The sequence below is a fragment of the Felis catus genome, chromosome D1, assembly GCF_018350175.1.
Source record: "Felis catus isolate Fca126 chromosome D1, F.catus_Fca126_mat1.0, whole genome shotgun sequence".
Taxonomy (NCBI): domain Eukaryota; kingdom Metazoa; phylum Chordata; class Mammalia; order Carnivora; family Felidae; genus Felis; species Felis catus.
The window spans coordinates 67,805,676-67,832,941 of NC_058377.1; the positions used below are offsets into that span (position 1 = coordinate 67,805,676).

A 27,266-nucleotide genomic window follows, 5' to 3' on the forward strand; every position below is an offset into this window, starting at 1 on the left:
TGACCCTCCCTCGCTCACTCTTTCTGTCTCTCTCTCAAAAATAAATAAATAAAAAAATTAAAGTAGACCCACAAAACTGACACTGAGCTTCCTGGAAGCCAACATGCAAATGAACAAACATGTTTTAGGAATAAGAAGTACTGCTCCCATGTGAAAATATCACACTTATTCCTTGAGGATAATAAGATTTCCTTTGACTAGCCGTCAGTTTGAAATAAATTTCTCATGTCAGTATTCTTAGAGGTCACTCTGGGACAGAGTGAACAACCATCTCAAAAACGTCACTTTAGAATGCAGTAGAAGATACCTCTGAGCTCTTTTGATAGCTTACGTCATATGGACAAAGCACTGATGTACAGCTCCAAGGAAATAGGAACCAAAGTGGGCAAGGTATATTTGTATAGCTCACAGTTTTCTATGAGGTTCTATTCATCTAGGATTAAGTCAGTATTGTTCTTCCAAAAACCTTCCATGAATATGATTTTCTCTCAGCCAAGTTTTTGACAAAAGTTAGGTAATGAAAACTTTGAGATCCTATTCTTTGTCAAGGACCTAGAATTAGGTTTACTATGACCAGGTTGACACATTTCAAGATGAGCAGAACAAAGCAGCGAATGTCAGTGCAGTCTTCTGCAAGAACACTCCTTGTATGACAGTATACTTCCTTCCAGTAGCATTCAGCTCACCTAGGGGCAGAATTCAACCATGGCAGTTATGAGCTCAACAGTGGGAATCTATGTGGATGACAACTAGATGTGGAATCTAGCCAACCTAGGTTTGGATCCTGGCTCCACTGCCCACAGCCTGTGTGGCAGGGACATTCTCCTTTGTCCATCTCATGGGCTGTCCTCATCTTGTGAAACAGGGATGACCCAATGAGCTGTCAAAAGGTTATAATGAGGAGCAAATGAGACTGTGTGTGTAAGAGACCCTTGGACACAGTGACCTCCAAACATATATTTAACAACACAAAATTGTGGCAGGGGCTAACAGGTGGGTAACAGGGGTAACTGCAGGAAAGCTATGTGGTTCTCTTTCACCTTGTTATAAATAGGACTATGGTTTGTTTTCTGGCAAGGAAAGATGTGATCTCAGATATTAACCACCCACTTTCAATTAAATTTTTCATAATCTTTCTCCCTCATGTAATACAAAGCAACATCAGTTTCTAATCTCCTCTTTCATTCCAAGAATTGTCCCCTAGGCCACCTCTGGTGCCATCTGTGTGTTTAACGAGCAGGACTTTGCAGAGAGCATAAAGGCACCTGATCTGTGATTAACCAGACAGAAATAAGGGCTGGTGGGGTGGCTGTTTCAGGAGTCCTGACCCATGGAACAGAGGCTGCACAGTGGAGTCATTTGGGTGTCTGTGAAGGCAGTGGCAAAGGCAGAAAGAGTTCGGAATCTTTAAAATGCAGTTTGAAGCCACTTTTGACTGAGTCCTACGGGATTAACTTGAATATCAGCAAGGCATACAAGGCGCTGTGAGGTCTGGTCTTGCCTCTCTGCCCCTCCAGCCTCATTGCCTGAGGCTGCCTCCTCATGGTCCTCCTCCCAAAGGTCCCTTTAAACCTCCTCTGTGTCCACAAACTCACTCTGCTTTTTCACGTAAGAAGGTCCCCGCCCCAGCTGGCAATCTCCTCTATGCACTTAAAAACAAGTGCAAATGTTAGTCTCTGAAAAAGATTCTCCCTACTTTCCATGCAGTTTCCTCCAGCAACAATTTGTTCTTCCAATTATTTTGTCTGTTTTCACTAGACTTCAGGCTTTTGGGGCCAGGAACTGAGTCTTAATCCCTCTGGATCCCCAGCACCCGGCACCGCAGCTGGTACCCGGCGGGTGTCCCATCACCATGTGTGCAAATGAATAACTCTGAGCCTCTGAATGGATGCTGGTGCCATAGTTCTTTTGGAAGGGCTCATCTGTAATTCCCTTCCGGCCCCACCCCCCACCCCATCATCCCACAGTGGGGCTGGAGTTTGGGGAACAAGTTTGAGCTGGGAGGCGAGTCCCTGCCTGGAAGACAAGGCAGAGAGAGCTGCAGGGAAGGATGCTTTACCTGATTGGGGCGGTCGAATTCTCCAGCTTCCACCAGGCCTTGGGGGGGTTCAGGTAACGACACCACAGCTCCCAGTCAAAGCCCTGGGCGGCCAGCGGGTACTCTTCTATCTCAAAGTTGTCATATTTGATGTTGTCAAAGGAGGGGGAGATGATCCGTTTCCGGTTCTCCTTTATGCGGGTGAGCACAGGTTCAGCCCTGAGCGAGAGGAGGGGAAGGACGGTAACCGCTTCCAAGGTGTCCAGCTGGCGACCCCTAGAGCTCCTTCCTCCCCCCACCCCTGCAGGAAAATGAACAAAACGCCTGGCCATCTGCTCCAGGAGCGCTGTTCTGCCCCCAGGGAAGGAGTCCCTATTTAACCTCCACCCCTCTCCCTAGACTTGTGGGTTGGCAAGAGGCCTGGGCACTCCTGCAGCTTGTCTGGGGCTGAGCTGAGAGATTCTTCGTGCCTTAGATACTTGTGTCTGCTTGCTTTCACTTTTTCTACTAGAAAAAAAAAATCAAGACCCAAGAAAGAAGAGAGGAGGAGATCTGAGGTTCTATGGGAAGCTTTCAACTCAGGCTTTGATTTTGCTAAAATTCAGTGTATCAACCAGGAGGAAAAGGCAGATGACAGTGGCAGAAGCATGGAGGTGAGAAGAAACTTACTTGATGCTGCTTCAGTCCTTCCACCCCATCCCACACGCCCTCCACTGCCCAAGGAGAGGCAGGGGGTAGGACTTCCAGGCAGCCAGGAGGCCCCCATGGGCACCAGGCACATAAAGTGTTTGCAGACAGGAATGATGAGCTTCTTATTAATAATGCATTTGTTGCGTAATTGTTTATTCAAATCAGCTTGAAATAGTAAGTGTCCCTCTCCTCTTCTGGCCATAAATCCAGTGAAAATGCTTTTTAAATAGTCACAAATGGCAAGCAGGGACTTCAACTATAAAAAACAGCTTCATTGCAGCCTTAATTTGGGCCTGTTATATAAAAGTATGCCCAAATGTAGTCATGCTGCGTGCATGCCCGGCAGCTCCTTCCTGCTAAAGGGCCCTCCTCACCCTGGGTCTCTACTAAGCCACACACAGTGGGCCAGCCACAGCACACCCCCGCTGGCCCTGCAGGGATGTCAATGTCCTATCCCTGATTGGCTGCAGCCACTGAGTCCATATGCCTTTTCTCTTGCCCCACACAGCACCTGAGTAGCCCTGACCAGAGAAAGAAAGATTTTCTAAGACACAGTTTCACCATTAGGAAGAATCTGAGATTCTATGCTACGTTTGGGTTGGCATTTGGGGGAGCACAGGCCACCCGTGATAACATCAAGCTACCTTAGCCCCTTCTCACCACTGTCTGCTTCATGTCTGGTCCAGCTGTCCCTTGCCCAGCAGTTGCAGCCCTGTCCTGAGCTGGACTGGAATTCTAAGCCTTGCCCTTAGTATTTACCCTCTCCCAGATCCCGTCTCCTAGAGGAAGACACTAGCCAGAGTCACACCTGATGTCACCATACCCTTTAGACACTGTGTATTGACCTGTTGGCCCCTGACTCTCCCCCACCCTGAAGGGCCAGCCTGGTGGCCTATGTCAGTCACACATCCAGATCTCATCTGTTTCAAGAATTCTCTCCTTTCCCGCACTAGGACTGAGATCCCAGCATGCTTTGCACTCATTTGCGCCAAAGCCCTGGACCACACTGGGACTTCTCCTCCTCTCCTGATGGGCACTTACCAGCCCACATTGAACTCCACATGGGCATCAAAGAGTGCCACTACGGGGGCGGTGGCCACCCTCCAGCCGCTGACTCTGGAGCGGATGAGGCCTTCCTGCTTGCTGTGGCGCACGACCTTGATGAAGCCCGGCTTCTGGCCATTCACCTTGTCTACGTACTCCGTCAGCTTCTCCTTCAGCTCCTCTGGAAGGGAGAAAATGCATCGTTAGCATGAGGTGGGGAGGGGCGATGAAAACATTCACCCTTTTAGGTGAGAGGCTGGAGGGTCCATTTCCCTCCCCAGGTCTCCTTAATGTTCCCCAGGATGGCCAGGGCCGCTCAGCTTTGAAGGGAAAAATAGAGGCGAAAACAATTTTTATTGAGCCCGGCAACTTGCACAGGGTCACATGCTTCACACATACTGTCTATTTAATCTTCACAACAAGCCCACGGGAAAATGGGGCTCAGAAGGGTTTCTCAATTTGTCCAATGCCATGCAGCTTGCGAGTGGCACAGGCTGGTTTCAAGCCGGGTCTAATGACTTCAAAAGCCGTATTCTTCTCATCAGCTCAGTGGCCTCTTTCTTCCCCAGTGCCCTCCACTGGTTCTCCCCTAATGCCCAAAGGAAGCTTCCATCTGCGAAGATTACAGCCCGGGACCCGTTCCTGCCTGGATCTCCATCCTTCCGGGAAGTGGACGACCAGGCATTATGCCCTGTGAGCAGTTGGCATTGGTTTGCCGCCTGCTGGTGCCTGGCTAAGCATCTGATTCCCCTGCTACTTCGTAAATGTAAATGGGTCCTGCGGTCCCCTCGCCCCTCAGCCAGAGACGGCACGGCAGCCACGCTCGTTGGGTTTTCCACAGCAGTTTAGGCAACAGCCTGTGACACTCCTTTTCCCAAAATGACCCTAGTGGGCTGCATTCTCCCACCTGCCATCGCTGCACCTCCCCAGCACTCGATTTCCACCCTTTGCCTGTGTTCTCCAGGACCGCCCTGGCAGGAGTCCTCCTCCTACCTGCGCAGCCTGCCCACGCCGTGGGATAGACCCATTGGGCTGAGCCTCGTCCTCATCAGAGGACAGCAGCAGGAGCTCCGTGTCCCTTGGTGCCCAGTCTGGGGTCCTGCCAGATAAGCAGCCTGCCGTGAGGAAAGGGCAGGAGGCGGCCAGCACAGTGCCTGGCGCCTGGCAGGCGTGCCCCAGAGCAGCAGCCCTGTGTAGTGGAAAGAGGGTGGTATTTGGAGGCAGCAATGATGTAGTTTAAGTCTGCTTTCCAGGTAGGAGCGTTATGATCCTAGGCCTGTTCCTCCACGAGTTGTTGATGTCTGTGAGGATGTGGTGGATGGTGGTGGATGTATTTCGCGTGTGGTAAGGACATGGATTTTGGGGAACCACAGGGTGGACTGTTAGGGATCAGCAAAAAGATACGCTGAAGCCTAGCCTCTAGTACCTTAGAATATAACCTTATTTGGAAGCAGGGTCTTTGCAGATTTAACCGAGTCAAGATCATTAGTCCCATGACTGGTGTTCTTATAAAAGGAGGAAATTTGGACAGAGAGGTGCAAAGAAGGAAGATAAGTAAGGAGACATAAAGAGAAGATGGTTACCTACAAGCCAAGGACCATCTGAGGGCACCAGAAGCTAGGAGAGAGGCCTGGAACAGATCCCTCTCTATCACCTTCAGAGGGGGCATGGCCCTGCTCGATTTGGACTTGGTTTTGGACTCCAGAACTGTGAGACAATAAATTTCTATTGTTCCAAGCCTCCTAGTTTGTGGTATTCATACAGCAGCTCTAGGAAACTAATATAGTTGTTATGAGGATTAAATGGGATTGACATGTGAGAAAAATGCACAGCATATTGTAGATGCTTAAAAAAAAAACAAAAAAAAAACCTCCTTTCCCTCCTTCCTCGGGTCCATCACATTGAGAGTTTTAAGAGAAGAAGGAGCCGCAAATCCTTCTTCATGTGCTCTGGTCCAGGACCACCTCTTCCTGCTCTGCCCTGAATCTAGGTTAGAAGTCCATAAGCAGCAAAGCCCTGGTGGCCAAGCAGATGGGAACACGTGCAGGGACCTCATGGTCAGGGCAGGCCTTGGGGCATGCCGGCTACTGCCAGAACTGGTGTGCCCTCCTATAGACATCGATTTCAGATCTTTTTACACATGATGGTGGCCAAACAAACAGGGCTGGCTGGATGGGTAGGATGTCATCCCTAGGCATCCCTGCTCAAGTGATCATCATGGAGGTGAGGAAACTGGGCATCAGAGGCAGAAATGCTTAAAGGGAGGCAGGAAACGCAGGTGCTACACAGCTATCAGTTTGCTCTGTGACCCTGGGCAAATCCCCATGAATCCCAAGACCTCAGAGTTAGTTGCACAGGATTTTAATGTTCCTTTTGAACCAATTACCCATCTAAGATTTGAATCGCCTCTGTCTATCCTGATGAGTGATCATCTGGCCCCTGCAGTGACCAGAAACACACAGTCCATTCCTTACTGGGCCATTCTAAATATCCAATGTTGTTCTTCTTCCTTTTGCCCCCCAAATGCCAGGGTGCTTCTACCTTTCACTCACTGGTTCAAGATTTACTTAGGGGCCAAAGGGGGAGAATCAAAGCCCTCTTCCACATGACAACCACTTGGAGTAAAAGGCTATCCTTAAGTCCTTGCTGAGGATTTCTCTAGGTCAAATGTCTTCAGTGCCTCTGTATACTTCCTCACGTCTGGTGAGTTCAGGTTCTTTTATCATGCTCAGCTTTCCTCTAAATCTGTTAGTTTTTCTCTAACACTTAAATTATGCACCTAGAAATTGGCCTAATACTTATGGAGTAAATTGGGCTATACAGAATAGAATGAACTAATCACCTCCTTTATTCTAGAATCTATACCCCTATTCATATAGTTGAAGGTCTCATTAATTTTGGCCTACTTTTGACTCAAATTGAGCTTCTTGGGAACAGACAATGACACATCCTTTTCACATGTTGCTGCTAAGTCAGGCTTCCTTCATCCCGTTTCTTCACAGATGCATACACATGTGGATGCATGCATGTGTGTGTGTGTGTGTATGCATGCTCTGAGCCAAACCATTAGGATCTTATGTTTAGTCTGCTTTTATTCCATCTTTTTAAAGATTTACACCGTGTCTCTGAAGTCAGAGTATGTTCTTCCCTGATTCTGTTATCCAATGGCTTTGTTATCAAGCCCTCCAGCTTTCCTGCTTCTGCAAGAGTGATTAGCATATGACCTTTATTGTCATTCGACTCATCCTTTTACACAGAGTGACCCTTGTGCGGAGTTAGGGCCAATGAGGCTGGTCGGTCAGGTGTTCTCCTTCCATCCTGGAGAAAAGTCAGCTGACTTTCAGGCTGCCATTCACATGCCGTATCTCTCACTTTAGCTGATGTGAAAATGACCTCGAGATCTCCAACCACACAGCTGGCTGGGGAGGCCTGGGGATGCCGCCGTCTGCAAGTATCAGGAAGTCGGCCATAGAGCGGCATAGCTCAATGTGCCCCGTGCTTACAAGGCCTTCAAGCGTGGCTGCCAGGAGGCCTCTTGAAACACTGACTGTTCCATCTCTTCAAAGGTCCACCTCTCATATATCCTTTTCAAAATTTTTAAGTAGAACTCATAAAGCCTGGTATTTGGGCTTTTGATAATGGCAGTTAAGGGCTGAGTCCAGGAACTTGGAGTGAGAACAGAGCTAGTACCAAATGACACCCTTCTCCACCCCCAGGGAGGACATACCTGTCCCCTTCTGTCCCTCCCCACCCCTTGGCTGAGAACCACTGCCTACTGTTGCTGGGTTTATTGATGGGATGGGGCTGTGGATGACTGCCACCCCGTGATCCTCCATGAATCCCCCCTTCCTGAATTCACGTCCTTGTGTAGCCATCTCACAGGCTGAATCCGGGCTGACCATAGGGCAAGAGGATGCAGGGGGGAGGGATGTGAGCTGGTGGCGGGCCTAGGCCTCCGGAGGCCTTGCAGCTTGAACTTTCATTGTTTTGTCTGGCTGCCTTAAGTAAGGAAGCCTGAGACAGCCTCCTTGAGCTTGAGAGGCCCAGTGAGCCCCCATTAATTTAGGCTACCCCACCAAGGCCCAGACAGTGAGTGAGGCCATCTCGGATCCTTCTGCTGATTGCAAACGCGGGGTTGGGGGGAACCCAGCTGACACCCCATAGAACAGAGACAAGCTGCCTTGTTGCAGAACTGAGAGCCAGTGAATGGTTGCTGTTTTAAGCCACTTACTTCTGGGATGGTTTGTTATACACAGAGGCTAACAAAACAGGCTCTGTTATCCTGGTGTGGTGCTGAGGTTCGGGTAAGATTGTGAACTCCTGATGCACAGGAAATGTGAAGAGCCAGACACACACAGAGAAGAGCCACTTAGAAGGTGGCAGCAAGAGACAAGAAGGCTTTGCTTCTCGTAGGAGCTGCTGGCCCCTTCGTGCCTCTGCGCCCTGTTAACGGAAGTAGGATAAAGGTTTCTGGTGGACTAGCTAGAGGGAAATTCTGTTCTCAGCCCGTTGCATCCCAAACATTGGCTACTGATTAGAAGAGAGCATTCCCTTGGTCCTGACCAAACAGCTGCTATCAAAAATCAAAACAGTCCTGAAATACTCCAGACAATATTGGCTCATAGTCTTTGCAAAGTGTCTTTACCTAATTAGGTATTCATGTTTTCCTTCAACTTTTACGTTGCCAAAGAGAGAAAGAACTATCTCAAAAGCACTTCTGCGTTTGCTAGGAAACCATCGCCCAAGATACTGCCTATTATATATTATATGTAATATATAATATATATATGACAAATGCCTCTCAGAACTTAGTTCAAAAAATATATTTTCTTTATACCTACACACAAATACATAACCCCGCATAGTTACCTTTTTGCCAAGGCTGCCAGGAAGCTCAGAGAAAAAAATCTAATGCCTAATCACAGGGTTCAGCATTCTTGCTTCTCTACCTTTGCAAAAGATTTGATTTTCAACTTCTAAAGTCTGCATTATTTTACTTCCCCCCTGCCCCCGCCGTGTGAGCTACCTTTAACTATTTCTTGAAATATCTACAAATAACTTTTAACAAAGTGTCTTGGTAGAGCAGGGCAGGAGCATAATTATGGAAAGAAGGGGGAGGCTGTAGGTCACGTTTGTGTTAATGTGTTGGGCAAAGACGAGGTGGGGAGTCTGCTCTCTGCGACTCTGCCAGATTTAGAATCAATGGTGGAGTTGTCGATAGCCGGCGTGGACAGAGAAATACAATCTGCACCCTGCATGGGGCCAGGTGTCATCCCTCTTCTGTTGCTCCTCCAGCCCTCCCCTGCTGCCTGCAAATCCCTACTCTGTTGACATCTGAACGACCTCTGTGAGTCAGCACTCCAGGAAGCCATGCTCATCAAATGCCATCCCCTCTGGGGAGGGCACGGGCCACTCTCCACCATCCCCATGTGGTGCCTCCCCTCAGGGCCCTGCTGAGTGCAGCCTGCTTGCTTGCTCTCCCTCCTTCAGACTTGCAAGCCACATAAAAATGCGGACTTCACCAGCCTGGTCAAACAGAGCCCTTTCTTCCCTCCCTGTATATGCCCCCGTGCTGTTCCTGTAAAAAGCAATTAGCTTCACAGGGTCATCCCAAAAGAAACAAAATGCAGGCTGAGCAGAAGAAGTCTGGTACTAATGGCTGTTAATCTGATTTGAACACCTAATGAGATACTCTTTATCTCTGGCATAAAGCAAAATAAAGGATCAGGAAATTGATGCCCAACGGGCCTTCGCCCTTCAGAGGGCAGCTGCATAGGCATCTTTGCAAAACGGCCTGTCCAGCCTTGCCCAGGAGGAACGTGGTCCTCATCCTACCCTCGATGCTCAGATGACCACTTTCCGTGTCTGTCCTAGGTTTGGGGGAAGTAGGAGTGACGGGAGAGCCACCCACCCATTCATTTGGCAAATACCGAGCTCTCACTAGCTGCTGTGGCAAGAGCTGTGAACCAGATAGTCCTTATGGAACCTCCATTCTGCTGGATGAAAAAGGCATGAATCTACTTCATTGGGAGACAGAGAGTAGGGGGAGGAGGTAGAGACAGCGGGGGAGAGACAGGGAGAGAGAGAGGGATGGAGAGGAAGAAAGACGGAGGGAACAGGCAGAGAGAGAAGGAGGGAGAAAAAGGTTGAGATTTTTGAAAAAGAATCTCGGAAATGGATTCAGGGCTCACAGACACCAAAGCCTCTTAAAGGACAGGCCTTCTGGGCCTGAGAAGCAGTTCCTGGTGCAGTTGGTGGCAAGTCAGAGGGGCACGGGCTGAAGCTACAAGATCTCCCTGCTGTTACTTTCCTATAGCCCAGTGGTTCTCAACGGGGAGCGATTTTGTTACACTCTCACCCCCGTGAGGAGATATCTGGCAATGTCTGGAGATGGTTTTGAGTGTCCCAACTGGGAGGGTGCTCCTGGGCGTGGATCTGCTAAATATCCTACCGGGCACAGGGCAGCCCTCTGCAAGAAAGAATTATCCAGTTCAAAATGTCAACGGTGCCAAGTCTGAGAAACCTCATGTGGCTCTCAATGATGGAGGAGGCCTCACCGTGGAAATCTGAGCCCGGACTCCTGCAAAGTTTTCAAAACTGGCGTTCCCAGGGCTGCATCTGCTCAGAGACGTATTCCTTTGGCCTGCAAAGCACTCCTGCTGGGTGCTAACTGGAGTTGGGCTGGAACTGCCGCTTTAGAAGGGTGCTGTGACGGGTGTTGTCCACTGGCCACCGTCGTGGGTGCCGTCTGAGTAGTCCTCACAGGGTGCACACTCAGAAGCGGCCTAATGCTCCCGACTATGGATGGTCTAATGCTCCTGCCCGCATTTCCTTGGCACCCACCTTCCCAGACACACTGCAGGCCATCCTCTCTCTGCCTGAGGGCTTTCTCTGGCCACCTGTACTCAGCCTATCTACAGACATAGCTCTCAATCCGTTAGGGGTAGGACTCAGGGGATGAATATCTGTTATGGGGTGAATTGCGTCCTCCCTCCGCCCCCATTCATATGTTGAAGTCCTACCCACCAATACCTTAGTATATGGCTTTATTTGGAAATAGGGCCATTGCAGAAGTAACTAGCTAAGATCCGGTTATACTGGACTAGGGGAGACCGGAATCCAATATGATGGGTGTCCTTACACGAAGATGGCCATATGAAGACAGAGACACACAGGGAGAATGCCATGTGATGACAAAGCCATAGATTGGAGTGATTCATCTCTGAGTCAGGGAGCACCAAAGACTGCCGGGAAACCCTAGAAGGTAAGGGAGAGACATGAACAGATTTGCCATCATCACAGCCCTGTGGACGCCTTGATCTTGCACATCCAGCTTCTGGGACTGAGACAATTTCTGTTGTTTAGGCCACTGAGACTGACGCTGCTTTGATACAGCAGCCTTAGGAAATGAGTCCCTCCCCGCTTCCTCACCCCCAGGTGAGACAAAGCTGAGGCAGGTTGTACAGTCTCTGGGTGGTTCCCAGTGGGACTGGGCCTGAGGCCATAGCGGTAGCTTGTTTGTGAAGTCCGCAGTGTTGACTTTTCTCTCTGCCCTCACACCACACTCTCTCCTCACGGTTTCCTGAGGTCATCTATATGACAAATGACTCGACCCCAATGCCTGTTTCAGCGTCTGCTTCTGTGGGAACCCAAACTAAGAAGCCATACATTCTCCACGACACCATGGTCCCCACCAGCATATGAATTTTCAACCCTTGCCCAATGTATATGATGTGGGATGTATGTATATATGTACGATGACTTAAGTTCCTCTACCCCTGTATCTCTGCATTAACTGGCTAATGCTCAATAAAGGAAGTAATAGTAATAATGATGTACCAGGCATTTGACACTTAGCATATATTATCTCATTTAAGCCTTTTGACAACCCTATGACATGGTTACTATTAATGTTCTATTCTGAAGACAAGGAAATGAAGGCACAGTGTGACCCAGGCAGTACATGGTGAAGTCCGGCATTTCAGTCTGACCGAGCTGTACCCAGAGTTCATGCTCTTTACTCTCCATACTGCCTCTCTAGGATAAAAACTGGCCTGTGCAAGAATCAGCTTGGTAGAGGGGCGCCTGGGTGGCTCAGTCGGTTAAGCACCCGACTTCAGCTCAGGTCATGATCTCACGGTCTGTGACTTCAAGCCCCCCATCAGGCTCTGTGCTGACAGCCTGGTGCCTGTTTCAGATTATGTGTCTCCCTCTCTCTCTGCCCCTCCCCTGTTCATGCTATCTCTCTCTGTCTCAAAAATAAACATTAAAAAAAAAAAATCAGCTTGGTAGAAACCCAGGCTCCAGGGTACCACGCTACACAGAGTCTGATTTGGTATATCAGGGACCAGAGACTGTGAATTTCATACAAGCTCCCAGTGAGATTCTGATGGGCAGCTGAGCCTGATAACAACCGAAATAAGACCAGTTTTGTTACAGGGGGGGAAAAGGAGCCTTCTCTGCAATGTGTGTGGCTCCAGCCCTTCACAGAAGGCTTCAGACTCTGCCTGAGAAAGGCTCCCCCAGTACCTGCCCAGATAATTCCCTCTTCATTTTTCCAAACCCCTGGGCTCCATGTTGGGACCTTCAGTGACAGGCCCTTCATTGCCCAGTTGGTTTTCATTTCTCTGTGTGTCCATCTTTCAATCTCATGCTTTGGACTGTCTCCTGAAGTTCCCCAGCTGCCCTTTGCAGAGGGCACTGCCTTTTGTCCCTCTTGCCCAGACCCACAGGTTCACATGAGCCAGCACTGCCTTCCTCCCTAGCTCAGTCTGTCCCGGAAACCCAGCCTAGATGGGAGTAGCTACCCCCACCCCAGTGCCTGGGAGGGGAGCGTGCACACCCCCGCTGAGAAGTGCTAATAATTGCTAGTCTCCAATAGTGCTAATTTAAAGATTAAAAGCACAGCACATTTCTGTTTATTCTTCCAAGAGCGAACAGTAGCTGGTCTTCCTCAGATCAAGATTAAGCGACTTTCCTCTAAAGCCATTTAGGGCCATCGAAACACAAATGATATGTCAACACATTTTAAAAGAGAGATTATTCATTGGGATGCCATGGTTGTCAAACCTAGCTGATCATCTGCTTATCTAAAGAGCTAAAAAAGAAGTATAGATGCTGCCCCACCCCCATTCCCACCCCTACAAGGAATCCAGAGAGGCCTGCTGATGAATGATGGTGAGCCGGGCTTGCACAGCGGTGATCCTAAAATAGAGCCTAGCAGCCTTGCTTTATGCCTTCCTGTCTCTTTAAGATCCTTCGGACAAGCCTTCACATTCTGGGCAGTTTACAAATTCTTGCGTGCATTTCTTCTTCCTCTGTCCACTACACTTAGCTGAATTTCTGTCCAGCTCCTTTAATTGCCGTATTTCTTCAAAGTCAATTGCTACTGAAGTAGATTTGGAATGGCCTTAAATGGTTCTCCTTACTCGGGACTTGGGGAAAGGCTCCACCTCGGAGACCCACATATGGCATTTAAAATACAGCTGGAGGGTCCAGCCTTAGTGTCACAATCTTCCTGGGAGGCTCCAAGCATTAATTCAGTCTTGGCAAGTTACAGAAATCCCCAGGATTACCACCCAAAAGACCCAACCAGCTGTTTCTGGGTGTATTCTTTCATGTCATAGCCAGGCATTAGTAACCACCAAACCTACAAAAAATATGCATTCCTCACTTAGTGGGGTCTCCAAAGCCAGGCTTTCAACATCCACTAACACTTTCTTATCTGCTCCAAAATGACTTATTTTCCCAAAGATCCTGTGTGCTGCAGTAAAGTGGTCAGAACTGCTTTCTGAAGATGGCGGTGCCAGGTGTAAAAAATGGTCCCCTGGCCAGTCAAGAATGTGTTGGGTGCAAATCCATGCTGCCCCCCCCCACGCCCCCCCCCCACTCCCTCCCTTCATCTTTCTCTCTCTCTTTCTGTCTCAACAATAGCAAACAAAAACAGCACAGAGCCTGCTGGGGATTCCCTCTCTGCCCCTCCTATCCTCATGTGTTTGCACGCTCTTTCAAAATAAATAAACAAAAATTTTTAAATCCAAACCCCCCCCCCCCAAAAAACGGGATTTGTAACATTTTCCAGCATCTGTGGTATAAACACCATAGCTGATTTCAAGCTCTTAGCGATGCCGTTGACCGTGAATTGGGGAGAGTTGTGCATGCAGCGTTGGGGAAGGGTGTACACGATCAGCTGGCGATAATCCAGGTCAGCCCCAGATCACTGGTTCAAATGCCCAGCCAGAAAGGCTGCAGTTCTGTGGGTGCGTCTCCCAGTTTAATGTATGATGGGCTCGGTGCTTTACATCTACCTATCCTGGTCTTCATTCTTTCACCCAGCAATTATATATTCAGCACGTATGAAGTACTGTACATTATTCAAGATACTCATCTAATTGAAATCTCACTACCACCCTACAAACAATGACATTTATAGCTAATGTTTATTTAGAGCTCACCACGTGCCAAGTACTGTTCCAAATCCACTTCGTATGTTTCCCATTCTGTACTCTCGACAACCATGAGCCCTACTTGAGGTGTGACGTATTATACCCACAGTCCATGCATTAGGCACTCTGAGCACACAGAGGTGGAGGGATTTGCTCAGTGTCCCAGGGCTGGAAGCCGGTGGGACGGGGATGCAAACCATGTTCTTAATCCCACATGTGATTATCTTCAAATGACACAAGAGAAAACTCAAGGAACAGACTTTCAGTGACGTGCCCCTAACGACACAGATGGTAGGGCATGAGCAGGGGAGTTCAAACTCCGATCAGTCTGCCTCTAATGACTGCTGTTTGCTACTCTGCCCCACGGCCAACCACAGGAGCCACACGCCTCAGGCCTCCCTCAATAGCGTTCTGTGATCGCTGATTCAATTCGGAAAGAAAATATCCTCTTCTCACTACTGTGTATCCTTCGTGCCCAAGGGAAGGGATTAGACTGCCCGACTCAGCTTCCTTTTGACTGGAGAGTTGGTAGAGTATTCACACACAAATCCAATTTCTCTGGGATAAAAATCCCTGAGCAAGCAAGACCAACAAATGAGGGGAGAGGGCCTGGGTTTGACTTTCCTAGAGCACACCTTACTCACCTTTGGAATTCACAATCGGGCACGATTCAGGCACAGTTGTGCTGGGAAACACAGTAAAGGGCCAAGGACAGAAGGCTGCCTGAACCAATCTGGGTGCTCACCATGGGGTACTGGTCCATGCTGTAGCACCCTCCAGTTCCAAGGGGGGGGTGCTTCTGAATGCTCGCACCCTCTTTGCTCCAGACACCCTCAGATTTGCCCAAGGTCGCACAGCTGGTAACAGCATGACCGGGAAGAGAATCCAGCTCTTTCTCCCCGCCTCCCCGCCGCCAGGGGCCTGAGCTACAGGCACTCTGTTCCACCAATTCTCTATTCATCCACCATGAGTAATTCAGAGGATGAAAACAAGAATAATGGACTAATAGAAATCAGTTGTCTTCGCAGACTAAATGACCTTGGACAAGAGCCAGCTTGCCTGGGGCTGTGGAGATGGAAACTCACATAAAGTAAAGGTGGGGCAGTGGCCCAAATGCTATGATATTACTTTCAGGGCATAAAATATTCCTGCTCCTAGGATGATTTTCAGTAGGAATCCCAGGACTTATTAAAAATGCCATGATGGGTGATTAATGTCAGCTGCACCCAGGCAGAGTGGATTGGCCACTGTTCCAGCTCTAGCACCCCCCACCCCCACCCCACCCCACCCCACCCCACCGCTCAGGAGCACTGGGCAGGGCCCTTGCTGTGAACTTCAGGGGAGGGAACCACCAAGACCTCAAAGCCCCAGGAAATGCTGGCATCCAGCCTGTAACAGCAGGTTAAATCTGAGCCGGGAACAGGCCCTGCTGGTGTCCCAGCACACAAAGGAGATTCCAGAGGGGCCAGGTCCAGTGTGGGCATTTGGGAACGTCCGGTTGCCGTTGGCAGTTAAGCCAGAGGCCAACTGGAATTCTGGTACTAAATTCTCCTTTTGTGCAAGACTTGAAGGTTTCTGAGTGCTGCCCAACTCAGAAACCTGATCCAAAATCTCATGACGGAGAGCACAAGAGCTTGTGAGGAGTCCCAAATTTCAAGAGTCTGAGATCTCTAAAGTCTGTGATTCTTGGATACTGACACCCATGATCCTGAGACCTTGGAAGTCTAAGCTTCTATAAATGCCAGAGGAACAGCCTCCCCCCAGGCCCCTACTCCAGCCCCATCGCTGTTGGCCTGCAGGGTTGAATGAAGGTCCTGGTTCCCACTTGCTTAGCCTCCGTAAGGCTCTACACTCAAGTCACATTCCCAAACACGCCAAACTCAGTGGGGCCACAGTACCTTTGCATTAACTGCTTCCTCTCCCTGGAACATTCCTCCTGCCCCATCTGGCCCAGCTGAGACTCTTTTGGAAGTCTTCCTTGATCTGCAGCTCTCCAACTAGAGGAAAGGCTAGGGGAAAGGAGGGATTTTTTTTCTCCTTGGAACACAGACACAGGGCGCTGAAAACACTGATGTGTTCCAGGACACCAGTGAGGACCAACGACAGGCCTCGAGGTCCAAGTCCTGCAGCACAGCCCTGAGTGTCCTCCAGGGGGAGAGCTAAGGCTCCCAAAGGTTGTAAGTCAGCTCTGCGCTTCTGCAAATCACCGTTGTTAGGCTGTGTGACCAGCAGCCTCAGCCTGGCTGATTCATGACCCAGGAGACCCAGTGGGCTTTGCACGCATATTTACAGCCTATCCACTGTCGGTGCTTGTCAGATCAGGAAGCTGGGTGTTATTTTCCTCAGCTCACTGAACATCTTTGGGCAATCTTTTCTCAAAGGGAAGAATCCCATGAAGGGGTGCATGACAAGGCAGACCCCAAGTGCTCTGCTCTCAGCCCTTGGGTTTTTGTTTCTTTATGAAAAGATGTTACAGGGAGCACAAAGAGCAAGGGACTCAGAAGAGAGAGAAACTACAATTTAATTCCGAGTTGTGGCCATCTATCAGCTGTGTGACTTTGGGCATGGGACTTAACCTCTCTGAGCCTCAATTTCCTCATCTTTGAGATGGGAAGGATGTTATCTACTTCTTGTAGTGGCTGGAGGGTTCTGTGAGACAATGCCTGACATGCTGTAAGCACTTAATGAGTGGTGTTCTTGTATGCTCGTTAGTCTGAACTCCTTTGTTCCCATCCTTTTTTTTTTTTTTTTTTAATGTTTATTTGTTTTGAGAGAGAGAGCCCGTGCAAGTGAGCATGAGCAGGGAAGAGGCAGAGAGAGAATCCCAAGCAGGCTCCATGCTGTCAGCACAGAGCCCGATGGGGGGCTTGATCTCATGAAATGTGAGTTCACGACTCTGAGCCCAAATCAAGAGTTGGACACTTTACTAACCGAGCCCCTCAGGGGTCCCTCCCTTCCTCCTTTTCAAAGGAAGGTGCCTGGCCTAGAAGCAGGCCCCCTCCATTATTTGGGAAAGCCCAGCCTACAGCAAATTGCCCTGAGGCTTCCCCAGGCCCAGGGCACTGCTGCTTCTCCTCAGGGGCCACTTCATATTGGATCCTCAACCCCCTTCCTATCCTAGCCTGTCATCCACTAACTGAACAGCCCCTTATGAGGACATTCCTGTGTGCCAGGACTCCTAAGAGCTTTATGTGTATTAAGTCACTTAACCCTCAGAGAAACTCTACTAGGTAAGTACTACTGATAACCCAATGTATGGATGAAAAACTGAGGCATAAACAGGGTGATCTGTCCAAGTTCAAATGGTTAGCAAGTGGTAGAGCCAACATGGCGGGTTCGGCAGTCTAGCCCTAGAGTCCACGTTCTTAACACATTTCTCGCCTTCGGGAGTAACGGTGGGAGGGTGTATTGAACAAGCACCTGACGGCTCTGTGCTGGCCCTTCAGTCTCACTTTGCAATTTAAAGCAGACGAAAACCTAAAGGAAGCCTCTCCCATCTCTGCTCTCATTCACAGCACCCCTGGGAAGCAGGGACCTTTTCTGCTCTTAGGCCCATTTTACAAATGAACATAACGAAGCTAGGAAGAAGAGGCCCGGGTATTCATATACCAACTCCCAGCAGGCACTGTTGAGGGCTGCTCTGGGGGCGCATTAGTTCCCAGCCCACCCAGCCTGCTCTGTGCATGGCAGAGAAACCTTCCCTGGCTTTGGAGAAAGCCCCCAGGTGAAGAGCTGCAGGTGCCCACCCAGCCTGCTCTGTGCATGGCAGAGAAACCTTCCCTGGCTTTGGAGAAAGCCCCCAGGTGAAGAGCTGCAGGTGCGGGCAATGGGAAGTCAGCTGTGCACTCCCAAGTGGTTAGGCCAGAGCTGTGGCCACACCCGCTGCTCTGCTACATGGTCCTGGCTTTGGGCACTCACCGTGCCTGGCACATGGTAGGCATACTTTGGTGTTCGTTTGTTTTGTTTTGTTTTAATGTTTATTTATTTATTTTGAGAGAGAGAGAGCAGGGGAGGGGCAGGGAGGGAGGGAGAGAGAGAATCCCAAGCAGGCTCCACTGTCTGTGCAGAGCCTGACACGGGGCTCAATCTCACAAACTGTGAGATCGTGACCTGAGCCTAAATCAACTGTTGGATGCTTAACTGACTGAGCCACCTGGGCGCCCCTGTTTTGTTTTAATAAATATGTTTACAAGAATGAATGAATGAATAAATGCTGTCCTGGCTCAATGCTTTCTAATGACCAAGATTTAAACCTCTCCAGGAAGACTTTGGGACTCTTTCTCTCCAATTCTCTCAGCCCTTTGGCCCTGTCTCCTTTATGGTGCTAACGTACTGAATGTCCCACCTGGCTATGAGCTCCTTGAGGAAGGAGATAGGGTCTTCCTCATCTTTGTATCCAGAGTCCAGCCAGAGCCTGGCCATTAGGGGAGGGTTGTTGGTCGGCTGAATAGCACCTGGAACAGAAGACCTTAGACTAAGGTTTGAGGATCCTTCTGGAAAATACCCAGAAAAACCCCGTGGTGCTGCTGTTAGACCTCACAATCACATAGGAATTAAAAAGTCACTCTTTGTCTAGAACCTACTTTCTGAAGTTTCAGCATGTGGTTCCTGATGCACGGTGGACACGTGGGTTCACTGGGCTTGTTTCACGTGCATTGTCCCACTCAATCCTCATGGGAGCCCGCACATTAAGTAGTAGTGTGGCCATTGTTAACATAAGGAAATGGAGGCTGTGGACACTAAGACTCTTTCCTGAAGTCATAGAGCTCATGAATGGCAGGGCCAGACTCAACCTCACAGGCCTGGGGCAGGTCGGAAGACAGGCTTTGTCAGCTCCCCTCCTCAAGTTCACTTCTGACCTTCCTGAGAACCTCTGAAGGCCCAGTTCCCAAGAGGGTAAATGAAGTAACAATGGGAAACATGTCACCCTTTCCCTAAGTGGCCTTCTTGCTGCATACCAGGCTTCCTTACAAGCATCTGCTGCTTCCTTGGGGTCAGCGAAAGCCACATGGGCCACACTCCCTCAGCCCACCGCCATCTTGGCCATGGTGTCTGGAAACATTTTTAGAGCTCACATTTCTTGGGTGTTATACATATGCCCCAGGCACCATATTAAGCCCTTTCTGCAACTGACCACACTAAGTCCCCATGCCCATGACCTAGGAGGAGAGAACCATTATGGACCTCACTTTATAGCTGAGCCCAATATCACACTGCTAGTGGTAAAGCCTGGATCCGAACCACTGCTGTCTGACTCAGGTACTGTAGGACATGGGCATTTCACAGGACATGGTGAACTCTGGCTCAAGGGAGACACATCATGTTGCCTGGGCACTCACCCATTCAAATACTACTGAATGTCTCTCTGTGCCAATCACTGCTCAGAGAGTAAAACCAAGCTCCCTTCCCTCAAGGAGCTCAAAGACCAGTAAGGCGATACATAGATACATAAATGGGTGTATACTATGATGTCAGACATTGAGTTTGTGCTATGTGGAAAAAGCAAGCAGAGTGAGGCACACCCAAGGACAGGAGAGGGGACCTAGCAGCTGTGGTCCCTAAGCAAGGGTAACATTAACCACAGAGGGGCAGTGATGTCATCTATCCAATACAGAGGGGGTAGGCTGCTGGCATTTGGGAAGCCAGAGACACAGTTGTGAATCTCAGGAGGAATGCGGGCAAAGTATTAGGCCTATGGGTGGGCCTAAGCAAGGGGCTGGGGTTTAGGAAAAGGCCCTGGCCTGAGAAGTAAAGTGAGGCAGAGCACATCCCTTAGCAGGGTATGTCCAGACACACACTGAGCAGACAGCCCCTCTGGAAGATAGGGCTAGTCCCCACACATCCCTCCCATGCCCTCTTAGCCTGGGGATGCCCAGCTTCAACCATGAAACTAAGCAGAGATGGGAGCAGAAAAGGGGAGGGCCAGCACTGACCCCTCCAAGTCAAAAACCTCTTATATCCATGCTTTAGGTTCTAGAGGGGCTGGGAGAAGCCGGGGTTGAGGGAGACTCAAATCCAGGCATGGGCTCTGGGTGGATCACGGCTCATGCTCCTGGGTGCGAAGGTGTCGGATAAAACTCACTAAATGCTTGAGTCTGTGGAGGCCTGCGGTGGATCCCAAGTGTAGATAAAAAGAAACAACTGCTGGAAGCATCAATGATTATTTTTTTAAAATTCAGAGCCTAAGACTAAGGAGAGCCCCTTGCCAGCATCATCTCAACATGGACTGATAACATCGGCCAGGTCTTGGGCTCCAGCCCAGGCTACGTCAACTTCCCTGACCACCCTGCATGGGCTTTCCTCTTCCCTTAAAGCTTCCAAAGGTGGAGCTGTGGGGCCTGGAGATGCTATCACAATGCAGGATGCAGATAAGCGCAGGTATTCCAACTGCTGGCCAGAGACTCCAGGACAGGGGTGAATCATCTTGCCGAGGAGCTGTCCTCTGAAGTCTGCACCCTGCCCAGCTAGCAAGCCCACTGGCATATTTTTTGGCCAGACCTTTCAGAATTATTGATTTTTTTCAGAACCCCTCTATTTTAGCAACATATATCATCATGCTTCTTTAGTGAGACCTCAGAAAACCCAAGAAATATTACCTCCCTGATCAACATGCCCTCGAGATTGAAAACATTGCTCTTCTGCACTCCGTGTCCCCATTTGTGCTTCCTTCATTCATGTGTTCGACTGGCAGATTTTCCCTGAGAACTCAGCATGTGGCAGGACCGGTGCTCAGAGCTGGGCATATGGAGTAAGTCAGGGTTCCGTCCTGAAGACTCTCACAATGGAGTGGGAGGAAATAATTAAGCAGATCATTTTAGTGCATTGAAATATGTTCTAAATGGTGCTGTGATAATATAGTACAGGATGGCATAAGCTTTACAGGAGGATATTTGAGTTTGTCTCAAATGGATGGATGAGGGGGCTTTGCTAGGAAGGTAAAGGAGACAGAAAAAAGCGTCCCAGGTAGAAAAACACAGCATGCATAAAGGCCGAGAGGCATGAACACTCATGACGTGTCTGGGAAGTGGCAGGCCTGCTGAGAGTGGGCTACGCAGAATGTGGGGTGCAGACTGAATGAGGGGGGAGGATGCTGGATATGTGTGTGGTGGGAAGACTGCAAGGGCCGTAAAGTATTAGGAAGTCATAAGGAAGCTTTATTTGGAGTCCTCCCCGCTAGAAGTCTCTGAAAGATGAGCTGAAATGTCAGGAAGTGCCTTTCATCCATTTGTTAATTAAAAAATGTGGGGCGCCTGGGTGGCTCAGTCAGTTGAGCATCTGGCTCTTGATTTTGGCTCAGGTGGTGATCTCATGGTTGTGGGATCGAGCCCCGTGTTGCCCCCCACCCCCCCAACCGGGACTGGAGTTGGCATAGGATTCTCTCTAATCCTCTCTCTCTGCCGGGAGGGGCAAAAAAAAACAAAAAAATGAAAAACAAAAAACAAACAAAAAAAATCCCTCAAAAACAAAAACAAAAAAAAAACTTAAAAAATGTACTGTAGTAGCAAAAAGAATTGCCCCATTCTAGAAACCCACGTAAGTGAGGTTTTGATTTTGCTTTCCCCCCCATAAAGGTTATGTGTTCTTCATCTGGCTCCAAGCCTCAATCAGGCCTGTCTTAGGGCTCTAACAGGGGCCAGCACCATTGCTTGAGCCAGTAGGACACGGATAGCCATTACTAGGGAAGGTGCAGAGACTGGGTCTGATTCTCTGCCAGGATCACTCAAGCCTGTCCTGACCACTCCCTGACTACGCCTGGCATGTAATAGGTTCCTCAGTCTCCCAGATAATTCAGAGTTAAAGCAGCCAGACCTGATCTTCACCATGGAAACAACTCATGGGTCACCCAGGTGCATGGCCAGCCTGGCCCCCAAGCAGGACCTGACATGGTACCCAGTCTTCTGGAGAGAACGCAGCACATTAAATCAGCCCTATAGCAACAGCCTGGGTTAGTCTCAGAATCTGGGCTTTTTGTCATCTGTTTTGAATCATTCATTGACTCATTCAACAAAACCATGGAGGACACAATACCAGATACCCATCCTCAGATAAGATTCAGTCCCTGCCAACGTGGGTCTGGCAAGGTCCCACAGGAAGAACCCTGGGTACACATGGGGTTTCTGTGCCTCTGTGATTGGCTCACAGTGCCACCTGGCCGAGAGAACTACAGAGGAAAGCCTGGGCAGAGTGAAGTGAGTGTGTCTACCATAAATGGGGGAGATGGATCCAGGGGAAGCAGAAAGAAGGGATTTAGCCTGTCTGAGCACCTACTACGGGCTGGGCACTTCATCTACACTATCTCATTTAACCTTCACAATGATCCCATGAGATGGGCAGACTGGGACCCAGTGACTAGCAGAAAGGCAAGGAGGCACCTTGAGGAACCTCAGAGCTTTGAGTCTTCCTGCCTGAAGCAACACCCAGCTGGATGCATGGCAAGTGTAAGTGGTCACTACACTTGGGGGGAAGGGGAAGGAATCTAAAAATCAGCTTCTGAGCAGGTGTCCCCCTATAGAGTAGAGACAATGACATAAAGAAAAGGAGAAGAAAGGAAGGATGGAGAGAGTAGAAGCTGATCTGAACAGAGGGAACCAAACTCTGAGCGAAGAAACAAGCCATGTGGGGGGGAAAAGAAGTTCCAGAACTCTGGGTAAATGTGATGGGAAAGCCAGCTCTATAAGCATAGTATGTTGACCTTAATCCCGATTCAAATGTCGACTGACTACAAATTCCAGAGCACTAGTGGGTACAAGGAGGACATCGCTGCTTACTGCTGTGGGGACACAGCCTGGCGAGAGAGGTGTCACTTTCCTGGGGTGCATCTGAGCCTCACCCAGCTGTGGCCACTTCCCTCTGCTGTTAACCACCTGGGGCTGAACAACCCCACATAGAAAGAGAGACACATCTTTAAAGTCTGCCGGGACACTGAGGAGGTCAGATGGCTGAGTGGTACTTTTATTGCTTTTTTCCCACTGACTTCGAAAGAGCAAAGAACTGGCAGGATATCAGCTGGATCCGCCAATGGTGTTCACAAGCGGTGTCTGGCTTTCTTGATACTGGCCTGGAATCCACAAAAGCTGAATCAAGCAGGCGACATTTTGTGAAGAGGGTAGGGAAGAGGGAGTTTGCTTAGGGATTAGGCACAGCAGAGAAGAAATCCATCTGTGAACCAGTTGCTATGGAGAACAGTGCGGATGGTGGAGAGAGAAAGCACGTGTGGGAGGGAGCATGAGTCAGATGAGGAAACTGTGGATCTGGGAGCTGAAGACAGAACTTCACTCCTCAGAAGTCTAGGCAGCAGTCTTGACAGCAGGAGCTACAAGCAAAGCTGACTCCAGGCTGGAAGCCAGGCACAGGGTGATCCCATGGGTATCACGAAGATTCGCGGGGGACTTGAGTTTGCGTGAACAGCGCTGCTGGGGCAGGAAGGGTTAACTCCTGCCTGGCACCCCCTCATCCAAGGGTGCAAGCACTTGGTGAGGCTAAGGGGGAGAAGAATGGAGGTGAGAGCTGGATCTCTAATCTGCCATTGGTGCTCTGACCCAATGGATCAAGAGGGAGGCTCTTTCTGGCCCAGAGGGCAGGATTGGTAGGGAGGTAAACTGCATAGGGAGGGTCCTGGCTGTCCAGATGCCAAAGGGAAGGCTTCCACTCCAGTCAAAGCAGGATGCTCGGCGACTTGTGGAGCTAACAGTTCCCTCCCCTGATGGCTGGAAGGAAGGTTGCCATGGTCATTACCCTTCGTACAGCTCAGAGATCTCAGAGAGTCTAATGAAACCTACAGGTCTTTTCCCCTAAAAAAATGCATTCACACACACACACACACATGCACACATGCAAACACAGACACCCTTTGCCCAGGTCCCCAATAGCCATTCATGGTTCTTCTAGGATTCCACGGGCTCTGACTAAAATACACTTTTTCCTCAGCCCTTGGGCCTTTGCAATTGTACTTCCCACCTCAAAGATCTCCTAATCTTTGCAGGACTCACTCTCTCGGGTCAGTTTCTGTTAACTCTCACAACCTCAGATAAGGCTCTCCCTGACCATCTCATCCACTCCTCCAATCCACTCCCTTCCATCCCTACATGTTCTATCACCTACCTGTCTTATTTTTCTGCAAGGATTTTTAAGTGTCTAAAAATCATATTAATCCTTATTTGGTTCTCTTGATGTCTGTATCTGCAGCTAAAATATATTATCTATATAGGCATGGGCCTTTTCTCTCTACTGATTTCTAGTGCTGTGACAGGGCTTGATACATGGTGGGGGAGCTATAGTTAAAAAAAGACCCTTTGCTATTCTGGGCTTATCAGTTCCCATCAACCATGAAGAACTGGTGAAATGCAGGGAATCTTGGGGAAAATGTCCATATGGTCTCACAGGGCCTGTTAGAGAAAGACAGGCCAGGTATACCCAAAGCCCAGGCTTTAGTAGACAGATTTCGAAAAGTGGATGGGAAAGAAAACCGTGATTTCACGGATTACAGGCTTTAGAAGGAGGCCCTCAGAACCAAAATTCTGCTTGTGTAACCAGCAATGGTCCCAAACAGGAGTAACATGGGAGAAAACCCAGAAAAATCAGACCCTGGGGAACTCTCAAGGAGGCTCATATTTTTAAAAGGTCATGTAGAGAAAATAGAAAGGAGATTCAAAATTGCAGCTGACTGGGTCCTGTAAGAACGGAATTAAGAAGATGAGTAAGAAGGGGCCTGTGATGGGGGCCAAAGGCACATTGTAGGAAATGCCGAAGAGAAAGCACAGCTCCTTGGCTTCCATTCTGCAATTGCCCCTATGCCCGCGAGAGTAATGCTCGATTTGAAGGGAAGAAAAAGGAAATTAACATTTATTAAATAACTGCTATGTTCCTGCACTCAAGTGCTCCACGCATTACAGGCATTATTTAATCTTCAAAACAATCCTGAGAGGAGCTATTGGTATTTGCGTTTTATAGATGAGAAAACTGAGGTGTTAAACGACAGGTCCAAGACTGCATACTTAATCAGGAGCAGAGGCTGGATTGAAATCTCTATATGTCTTTCTGCAAAGTGAGTTCCTTCCATATCCACTGCCTTCTCTCTAAATCTTAGAGGATCATGGGATCTCAGAGGACTGACCTCTGACCTGGGCATCCCCATCCTGGTGCTAGTTGTGCCTGAGCTCACTGCGCAGCTGGCTGAAGTGGAGGAAGGGGGTACGATAATCACTACAAGAAACACTGACTGTAGGCCAGTAAGCACTTCCTGAGCACTTTCCACACCTAATTTATTTACTCCTCACCATAGCTTACAGGAAAGCTTTTTTTTAATGTTTATTTTTTATTTTTGAGAGAGAGAGACAGAGCACACGTGGGAGATGGTTAGAGAGAGAGGGAGACACAGAATCCGAAGCAGGCTCCCAGCTCTGAGCTGTCAGCACAGAGCCAGACGTGGGGCTCAAACTCACAAACTGTGGGCTCATGACCTGAGCTGAAGTTGGATGCCCAACTTACTTACTGAGCCACCCAGGTGCCCCAGGAAAGTTTCTTTTAAATTATTCCTCTTATTTTAAATTTTTTTTTTAACGTTTATTTATTTTTGATACAGAGAGAGACAGAGCATGAACGGGGGAGGGGCAGAGAGAGAGGGAGACACAGAATCTGAAACAGGCTCCAGGCTCTGAGCTGTCAGCACAGAGCCCGATGCGGGGCTTGAACTCACGGACCGTGAGATCATGACCTGAGCCGAAGTCAGACGCTTAACCGACCAAGCCACCCAGGCGCCCATATTCCTCCTATTTTAAAGATAAGAAAACTAAAGTACAGAGGTATCAGGATAAGTTACCTGCTTATAAATGGCAGAACCAAGATGGAACCCAGGCAGTCAGACCTCAGTGCTGGGCATTTAACTACTTTGCTAAAAATGGATGTGAAGAGAGTGCCCAATTGTCACTAGTCAGTCCAGCCTGTGGTTGAGAAAACCATGACTCAGGGCACTGAGATCCACTGGACATTGTATCACTGAACTAATCCGAAGAAAGGGGCTGGAAAACCACTATCAACTCAAGAAAAGGAACAGGATTATTCATAGTACAGGCAATAGGATTTAATACCAAGCATAGGCACAATTTCTTTTTTAAGAGAGGAAGAAAGATATACCAGGCACATAAGCCTAACATGGGCAAATATGTTGAAAATGGAAAGAGTATGGTGCTTAAGATTAGCTGAAGCCCCTGCAGCCAGGCTGGAGGGCACAGGGTGGGAAGGAGTGAGATGGAGTGAGAGAGAGGGAGGGGCAAGCCCTGAAGAAGGGGCTCTGTAAGTCATGTTTAAGAGGTTCATCTTTATCCAAAGAGCAAGGAGCAAGATTGGAAAGGGGTGGGTTTTGAGTACCTACAGCATGAAATGGGGAGGCCTGGGGGCCAACAAAGATTTTATTAGAACGAATCAATAAATGGATCACACTTCTTTCCTTAACAGCCTTATTAGTGCTGTAGGTCAGGGAAACACGTAACTGATGATGATGATGATGATGACAATAATAATAATAACAATAATATGCCAACAATGACTATAAACAGTAACAATACAGAATTTTGAAATTTAGTATAGTATAACAGTTAAATGAACACTAGTAGGATTTGAATCCCATGTCCTCGTTCACTAGTGTGTGAACTTGGGTTATTTGTTTTACCTTACTGTGCATGTGCTCTAAGATGTAAAATGCAAATAATAATAATAATAATAATAATAATAATAATAATAAATAATGTAATATACAGTTGTGAATTTAAGAGGTAATGCACATAAAGCTTTTAGAAGAATGTCTGGTAGGTACCAAATACTCAGGGTTACCTATTATTACTATTATTTTAAGTAACAGTTATTGAGCACTTATTAGGCATTAAGTACATAGCATTAGAAGTTTTATATGCATTATCTAATGTAATGATTGTTGATGGATTCAAAATGCACTGTGTGTTGTATATAAGTGATTAATCACTAAATTCTACTCCTGAAATCATTATTAAACTCTATGTTAACTAACTTGGATTTAAAGAAAATTTTAAAATTAA

The 27,266-nt window shown here is 48.5% G+C and overlaps 1 protein-coding gene and 1 long non-coding RNA gene across 8 annotated transcripts in view; both read right to left on the reverse strand.

Annotated features, from left to right (window-relative positions):
- The window catches only part of GALNT18 (polypeptide N-acetylgalactosaminyltransferase 18), a 410,401-nt gene that overhangs the window by 97,682 nt on the left and 285,453 nt on the right, over positions 1-27,266 (reverse strand). For all 7 annotated transcript variants that reach the window (XM_045038963.1, XM_045038961.1, XM_003993000.5 and 4 more), the window contains 2 exons: positions 3,770-3,953; positions 2,060-2,257 (listed from right to left, as the gene is read on the reverse strand). In XM_045038963.1, the coding sequence (XP_044894898.1) occupies positions 2,060-2,257; positions 3,770-3,953 (382 nt within the window). The remainder of the gene's footprint in view (positions 1-2,059; positions 2,258-3,769; positions 3,954-27,266) is intronic.
- On the reverse strand, positions 16,194-25,579 carry LOC123380512. Its single transcript, XR_006586377.1, has 3 exons — positions 20,814-25,579; positions 18,563-18,671; positions 16,194-16,226 (listed from the first exon to the last, which is right to left on the reverse strand). It is a non-coding gene; the product is annotated as an uncharacterized LOC123380512 (long non-coding RNA).